Source organism: Fonticula alba, assembly GCF_000388065.1.
Source record: "Fonticula alba strain ATCC 38817 unplaced genomic scaffold supercont2.6, whole genome shotgun sequence".
Taxonomy (NCBI): domain Eukaryota; order Rotosphaerida; family Fonticulaceae; genus Fonticula; species Fonticula alba.
The window spans coordinates 895,389-902,840 of NW_009242976.1; the positions used below are offsets into that span (position 1 = coordinate 895,389).

Sequence of the window (7,452 nt, forward strand, 5' to 3'; positions counted from 1 at the left end):
GGGGGGGGGGGAAGCAGACACATGCGTGTGCAGTTGTTAGAGGAAGCACACAGGCAAAGGCAAGGGGAAGAGCATGGCAGGGGTCGGGGGTGGCATCGGAGGAGGAGGAGGAGGAGGAGGAGGAGGAAGCCCCCTGGGGCATGCACGCACCCGCATGGTCATGCTGGCTGACAGATTGACCCCCGGGGTGGAGGCCACAAAGGAGTCGCGAGCGATGTAGTACTCATTGTGAGCACCATTGCTGGCCGGCTCGGTAGAAAGCTTCAGGATGGCCAGATCACCGGCGAACTTCGGCGCCAGGACCACATCACCACTCTCGGTGGCATCGGAAACCTCAATGTCATCGTCATCATCGGCAATGAGGGATCCGCGCTCCACCGGCGAGGCGGACTTGCCCACGGAGTAGTGCTGCATCAGGAAGTCGCCGCCACTGAGGGCGCGCACGCTGGCTGCCACGGGCGAGCCCTGGAAGGTGATGCGGGTGTGGACCTACGTGCAGAACAAGCCCCGTGGGAGGGGGGAACAAGGGGGAGGGGGATTGGGAGCAAAGTAACAGTGAGTGAGTGTCCATCGGCCGGGAAGGGGAGGGAGACACGGACGGGGGAGCAGAAGAAGGCAAGCAGGCGACGGGAGGGGGGAAGAGTGTGCGTGGCAATGGCAGGGGAGGGAAGCGCGAGCGGCAAAGAAGGAGATCGGGGGATGGGGATGGGGGGGGGGGAGGCGAATGCCCAAATACATGCACGCACATTTGGCGAGAAGCAGATGGCGCAGTTCGTCAGCGAAACGATATGCGACCCACGGGGGATGTGCGCATGCAGCACGGCGCCTGAAGGGCGATCGAGGACCGGGGGAAGACGACAGGCGGGTGAGCCAAGGCAGCAAAGGACAGCAGGCAGACACAGTGGAGGGGTTGGCGCACCGGAACCCGGGTTGACAATCTGGAATTGGGGCTCAGGCACGGTGGCACGCTTCATCCAGCCGGACGTGCGAGACATGCCTAACAGGGCGGGAGGGTCAGCGGGCAATCGAACGCCAACGGCCAGGCGCAAAGAAGCCGGACAGCCGGCAACGCACCAGCCGACACGATTTCACTGGCCTTGGCCGTGGCCGAGGAGGCAAGAGACTGGCGCCCGGCGCCGGCGGCCGCGACCGGCGGCGGGCTGCCGGAGGTCGGGGGGGAAGACATGCAACGCAGGGCCACCTGCGCGCCGGCACTCGGGCGAAGGGATCCGAGCAGAGCCGAGTTGCGTAGGCCGAGGCCGACAGAACGAGTGCCAAGGAGCGACATAGCAGCAGGGGAGATGGGGCGGGGGGATATCTGGAAGGTGGGCTGCAAAAGGGGCGGGGGAGGGGGGGAGACAGACAGAGAGAGAGAGAGAGAGAGAGAGAGAGAGGAGGGCGAACAGGAAGGCGATGCGAGGGGGAAGGGGGAAGGAGTCTGCCCCGGAACTCGGCGGTGGGGCCGGTGATCGGCCCCAAATGTACCCCCCCCCCACCCCTGGGCTCCGGGAGGAGCGACAGACCCGGACAGGCGTGTGAAAAGGACACACAAAACTAGGCCCACGCACCCTGGCCACCGCAGGGCATACCACACATCGGCGAAGGATGGTGTCGATCAACCACATGGGGGCAGGGGGGGGGGGGGGCGGGCGGCCCGGGAAAGCGGGGCAAGAAGATTCCATCCCTCCTCCACTCTCCCCGGCCCCCCTTTGGGGGACAAGTGCCCGAGGGCAGTGACAATGCACGGGTATGTGGGCACCCCCCAAAAGGAGGGCTGCGGAAGCAACGTGCCCCGGGGAAGGGAGGCCGCACAATCACCCGGCCATCAGAAGGGGGGCTCTTTTGCGGTCTGGGCAGCGCATCTGTTTTTTCGCCCCTCCTTCTTCGCCCCCCGGCCCCGGCCCCGCCCGCACCCCGGCGCCCCGAGCCCACCACTCCTGCCTAGACCCCAACTAGGGCATCATCATGTGGCTTGTTTATATTAATCGACGTGTGCGCTCTTAATTGGCTCCGGCGACCGCGCCTGCCCCGGCCGGGACCAACCCCCGGAGTAGGCGGACCAACTGGGCCACGAAGGTACGGTGGCCGAAGGCAGCCGCAACATGCTCGGCCCCGGCACACCCGAGCATCAAACGCAACCCGAGCCCGACTTGGTGGAAGTCCCCCTTTCCAAGGGCATCGACCAGGTCCCGAGAAAGAGTCGCCTCGGTGCCAGGATCGACAAGGTACACGAGCCCCAATTCGGGGACCTCGGTCGCCCAGAGGATCGAGTAGATGGCCAGTCCGAAGGCCAGTGTGTCAAAGGCTGCCGCCTCCCAGTCCAAGGCCGGGTGTAGGAGGTCTCGGGCCGGCGACTGGTGGCTGTCATCGACCAGCAGCTCGGCCGCACGCCGGAGGGCCATGTCCAGGGTGGCTGGCAGCCGGTGAGCAAGCTCCACCTCGTCGGTGAGGGCCCGGGGGAGGGGTCGCATCGCCTCCGGCGCAAGGTGGCTCTGGCACCAGGCGGCGGGCAGGGATTCCGCCTTGGGAGGGGCCCATTCGCCGGCGGCGCTTGTGCCACGGTGCATGAGGCGTCGGAGGATACTCTGTGTTGGAACCAGAAGTCCAGCCGAACCATGGGGCACCGACTCCAGTGGGCCGCCATTGGCACGTGCCAGCACGGGCAGCCCGCGCGCCATGGCCTCCAGGGGAACAATACCGAAGTGCTACCCGAGCAGGGGGGGTGGGGAGACGGAGAGAGAGAGAGAGAGAGAGAGAGAGAGAGAGATGAGGAGCGAGGAGGAAGTGGGACTGCGTGTGAGCGCGAGACGAAGAGAAAGGGAGAGATGGGAGAGAGAGAGAGAGAGAGAGAGAGAGAGAGAACGATCAAGCTGAAAGGGGGCCGCCAGCGACGCACTTCGAACGCAGGGGTGTAGATGAGGGCCGAGGCCCGAGCCATCAAGTCCTCGCGGAGAGACTGATCGAAGTTGGTGACGAAGAGGACATCCACGCGGGCCAAATGCGGCCCGAGAGCCAGCGCTCGAGGCGAGCCGTGAACACAGTATGCCTCCACCGCCGCGTCGGTCGACCCAGCTGCCAAGAGGTCCTCGTGTTGCTGCTCCTGCTGCTGCTCCTGCTCCTGCTCCTGCTCCTGCTGTTGGCGATGGTGGCGGTGATGGTGATAGACAGACACGCGGAAGCCCAGGGGCCCGGTGGCGAAGGCAGCCAGCTCGCGCAAGTGCTGCACATTCTCACTGACCCGGGAGTCGTAACCCCCAGCCAGGATGAGGACCGGGCGTCGAGGATCGGCGCCGGCCCGATCGGCGTCCAGCCGGCCGGCCACCTTGTGATAGCCGGCCAATGCCCGCAGAGCCAGGGCCAGGTCCTTCTTGCGTTCGAAGCGATTGATCGACAGGATGATGGGTCGTGATTGGCTGGCTTTGACTGATAGGTCGGCCGCCGCCCTGGGCGGGAGGATGGTCTCCGGCGGCAGCAGGGCGGCCAGCTGCCGCGATAATGGGCTGCCGGTGGCCGAACCGCAATCCGACGCGCCAACCAGATCCCGAGTCGGGGGGTACAGTACATGCGGCCAGTCGGTGTCCCCGGGAGTCGCCGCCGACGACCGGGGGAAGCTCAGCCTGAAGACCGTTTGTGTGAAGCGGCTGTTGACTGCCACATCCGAGCAGAGCCCCGTGGCCAGGGTCTCCCATGCATCGAAGAAGCCGCGGTATGCGCCCTTGGCGGCGGCCAGCAGCGCCCGCCGGGGCGATGGCCCAGTGCCCGTTGCCTCGTCAGCCGGACGCGCCAGCCAGAAGTCCGGGAAGTGGCAGTAATAGAAGACCGGCACTCGACCGAGGAAGCGAATGACCGGTGCCCAGGCGACCAACTGGTCAATCACCACAACATCGAAGGGCGTGTCGTTGCCCAGCCGGGCGGCCCAAATGTCCCGCAATAGCGCCAAGGCCAGGATCAACCCGCGCACGATGGCGCACAGAAGGTGCCCAGCCCCGGGGCCGGCGCGCGGGCCCCGAGATCCCGGCAGCCGGAAGGACCGCGGGAAGGCGGATCCGTGGGTCCGGACATCGAAGGACCCGTCGAGGGTTTCCTCAAAGCACCGTTGCCGATCGTAGTGGCTGGTGTAGATGGTCACCCGGTGCCGGGCGCCGGTCGCGTCGTGTCCATTGGCCAGGCCGTGGGCCGCGTCGACAATGAGGCGCTCCGCACCGCCTGGCGGGGGTCAGTGATTATACGGTCTCGGGGCGGGCAAGTGAAAATGTATCCAGGAACAAGCCGGGCAAGTGGATGGGGGGGAGGCCTACCAAGACCGAGGTCCGGATGGACGAAGGCCACACGCAGCGGCCGCTCGCCAGGAGGCGCCATCGTGTGCTACAGGGCCGATGAGGAATCGGCCAGGACAGGGAGGGGTGGAGCAGAAGAGAGGGCGGAGAGCAGTAGAGAGGGGGGAAGAGAGAGAGAGAAAGAGAAAGAGGGAAAGACAGGCGAGGTGCGCAGCATGTCCTGGTGGGCGCATCATCCCAGTGCCTGCATGTTACAGCTCCTCGTCAACCATATAGGGCGATGCAAGACAGCCAGACATCCTCTTCAGAAAATCAGACACAGAACCCGATCATGATCGAGGGTTGGCCCATGTCTCCCAGACCAAGAAGTAGCTTGGGGAGGGGGGAGAGAGAGAGAGAGAGAGAGAGAGAGAGACCGAACAGGGGAAGGAAAAGGCCAGGAGACAGGACGGCCTCCGCCTGGAGAAGATGTCCTAAGGAGGTGCCAACGAAGATTGTCGCGTGACCAGACCATGAGGATGACCCCCCGCGCTTGCTCGCTGGCCGCGCTGCCGCGTTTCCCTGCCCCGTCGCCCGTGGGCCAGATCTGCGCCCATCAGACATTGGAACGGATCTCCGGGGGGGGGGGGGAGGGGGGGACACAGGGGAAATGCTCTTGGGCCTGTGCCCCGCCGGCCCCAGTCGGGCAACGGCGCAAGCCTCATCCAGCCTCCACATCAGCCTCCCCCATCCTACCTTGCTTGGCTTCCTCCCCCCCCCCCCTCCTCCTCCCTTCCCCTACCCGCTCCTTCTCCTCCCTCTCCTCCTCTCCCCATCAATTGCCATGACGACCAACTCCGGTCGGAAGGTCATGAAGACCATCCGCCGCCCCTACCGGGAGCGGCCTCAGCTGCCGGGCCGTCGGAAGCTCGGTATGCTGGAGAAGAAGCGTGATTACACGGTCCGCGCTCGGGACCACCAGCAAAAGCGCGACCGCCTGAAGAAGCTGGAGCAGGCGGCCCGACTGAAGAATGTCGACGAGTTCACCTACGGCATGATCAATGCCCAGATGAAGGTGCGCGTCTGGCCGGCGACAAAGCCCATCCATGGGGCGCAACATTGCTGGAGCTGTTCAGCTGACACACACACACACACACACACACACACACCCAACTTCTCCTCCACCTTGCCCCCGGTCGTCCGGCCTTGTGTCGTGCATGGCGATGCTGTCTCTTCGGCGCGGGGCATCGGGATGGCCTTCGCACTTGTAGGGCGGTGTGCACAAGTTTGCCGAGCGTGATGAAAACCTCACCGAGGAAGAGAAGAAGCTGATCGGCACTCAGGACGCCACTTACATGCAGCTTCGCGTGTCCCAAGAGCAGAAGGTACGTGCTCTGGCACGCGTCCACAATCCATGCAGCACTATAGCCCCCTCCCCCCCCCCCCCCCCCCCCTCCATGAGGAGTACCATTTGAGGGTGCTCTCCTTTCTCACCTCCCTTCCCTGCTCCACTCCGCCTGTTCACTACAGAAAATTGAGCGCCTCCGCGAGAACCTCCACTTCGTGGATGTGGTGACCAAGAAGCGCGCCGAGGACTCTGGCAAGGCTGTCTTCCTGTCCAAGGAGGAGGCCCGCCAGCTGGCCGCCGCGTCGAAGCTCGGCGACACCGAGCTGAAGAAGACCCTGAAGGCCATGGTCAGCGCCACCGGCGCTGCCGACTCGTCTGACACCTCCGACGTCGAGGATGTTGTCCTCTCGGACGATGAGCAGGAAACCCTCCCGACCTCCATCACCAATCTGGGTGACCTCAAGGTGCGCTGCCGGGCGTCTGCCCCTCTTCCCCGCCATGCATACACGCGCCATTGCCTCATTGTCTGTCTCACACGGAGACATTTCTCCCCCTCGAAAGAGCATTGTCCGTGCACGGGATCGTGCATACGCCGAGCTTCAGGCGCGTGTGAACCGTGTCGAGAAGATCAAGAGCATCAAGAATGAGGTTGATACGCGGCGCGGGCTGCAGGCCGCGCAGTCTCGCCTCCGTGGCCATGCCGGCGGCGGCATCAAGAAGATCGGCACCGATGCCCGGGGCAACAAGGTCTACAAGCTGGCCAAGGAGCGCCTGCGGTGATTTCCTCCCCCGCAGAATGTGCTTCTTCTCTCCTTCGCTTTCTCCTTGCGGCGAGCCGGCATGAATGTGCTCGCACCCCTACCAGCTTCCGGGTGAGGGGAACGTGGGCGGATGAAAAGAAACACCAACAACAGCCCTGTCGCGCATGTGGTGGCAGGGACCTGCCTCAAATAGATCCCAAAATGTGTGTGTGGCGTGTGTGTGCGTGCGTGTGTGAAGCCCAACTTGGAGCCTGGGGATCGCATGTGCAGAACATCGCACAGCCACTGGCTGTCAAGAAAAAAGATGGCCCAATGCCCCACTCCATCTCTGTCTTTTATCTTCCTTCCATTTCCTGCCTTTTGCCTCCTGTGAGAGTGAGGGGAGGTTCCTTCCGGAGCGTATCTATTGATCTTGAAGGAAGAACAAGCGATGGGAAAAGTACGGGGAGAGGGGGGGGAGGAGGGCAATGCACAGGAAATCCATCATACAAGATGCGATACACCCACACCCACACACCCGCACACACCCACCAAGTCTGTTGGCTACCGGCGAATGCCGGCGAATGCCCCGTCGCCCGCATGACCGAGGAGGGACCGGCGATCGCTCAGAGGAGGCGCTCCAGGACGGCCGCATCGTCCGGGGTAACACGACCCTTGTAGTAGCCAGACACGACGAGGCCTGCCTCGCCGGGGAAGGGCGCCGCACCCTCAGGAAGGGGCGCCGGGGTGAACCCCTGTGCGGCATAGAAGGCCCGGGCCCCGCTGTTGGAAGTCTGCACATGAAGGAAGACACGCGCCGAGGTGAAGGGGGAGTCATCGGAGGCGGCCTCGCGCGACAGGTGGCCCCGCGTCCAGGCAATCAGACTGGACACCAGCTCCGAGGCAACCCCGGAACGACGATAGGCCGGCAGCACGCAAAGGGTCAGGATCTCCACGGCGAAGGTGCTGGACCCGGCCGGGGTGACATCGCGACCGAAGATGCACCCGACAGCGGCATCATTATAGTAAGCTGGGAGTGGTTGTTGGGGGGAGAAGATGGGGGAATCCAGCATGTACGTGGGCAAATGTGTGCTTTGGTCAGAGAGAG

At 64.4% G+C, this 7,452-nt stretch overlaps 4 protein-coding genes across 4 annotated transcripts in view; 1 reads left to right on the forward strand and 3 right to left on the reverse strand.

Moving 5' to 3' along the window:
• H696_03863 (hypothetical protein) overlaps positions 1 to 1,373 on the reverse strand; it is a 2,407-nt gene extending 1,034 nt beyond the window's left edge. Inside the window, exons 1-4 of the mRNA XM_009497724.1 lie at positions 1,075 to 1,373; positions 920 to 997; positions 747 to 826; positions 151 to 489 (exon numbers count right to left, since the gene is read on the reverse strand). Coding sequence (XP_009495999.1) covers positions 151 to 489; positions 747 to 826; positions 920 to 997; positions 1,075 to 1,288 — 711 coding nt within the window. The 5' untranslated portion in view covers positions 1,289 to 1,373. The remainder of the gene's footprint in view (positions 1 to 150; positions 490 to 746; positions 827 to 919; positions 998 to 1,074) is intronic.
• Positions 1,374 to 1,966: 593 nt separating this feature from the next.
• H696_03864 (hypothetical protein) lies at positions 1,967 to 4,478 on the reverse strand. Its single transcript, XM_009497725.1, has 3 exons — positions 4,299 to 4,478; positions 2,897 to 4,206; positions 1,967 to 2,705 (listed from the first exon to the last, which is right to left on the reverse strand). The coding sequence occupies exons 1-3, from the start codon at positions 4,357 to 4,359 to the stop codon at positions 2,001 to 2,003; spliced, it is 2,076 nt and encodes a 691-aa protein (XP_009496000.1). The 5' UTR covers positions 4,360 to 4,478; the 3' UTR covers positions 1,967 to 2,000.
• A 551-nt stretch (positions 4,479 to 5,029) lies between these two features.
• Positions 5,030 to 6,573, forward strand: H696_03865 (hypothetical protein). Its single transcript, XM_009497726.1, has 4 exons — positions 5,030 to 5,331; positions 5,528 to 5,641; positions 5,787 to 6,068; positions 6,166 to 6,573. Exons 1-4 carry the CDS (start codon positions 5,101 to 5,103, stop codon positions 6,382 to 6,384), a joined length of 846 nt encoding a protein of 281 aa, XP_009496001.1. The 5' UTR covers positions 5,030 to 5,100; the 3' UTR covers positions 6,385 to 6,573.
• Positions 6,574 to 6,741: 168 nt separating this feature from the next.
• Positions 6,742 to 7,452, reverse strand: part of H696_03866 (hypothetical protein) — a 1,023-nt gene continuing 312 nt past the window's right edge. The window contains exon 2 of the mRNA XM_009497727.1: positions 6,742 to 7,374. Within this exon, the coding sequence (XP_009496002.1) occupies positions 6,971 to 7,374 (404 nt within the window). The 3' untranslated portion in view covers positions 6,742 to 6,970. The remainder of the gene's footprint in view (positions 7,375 to 7,452) is intronic.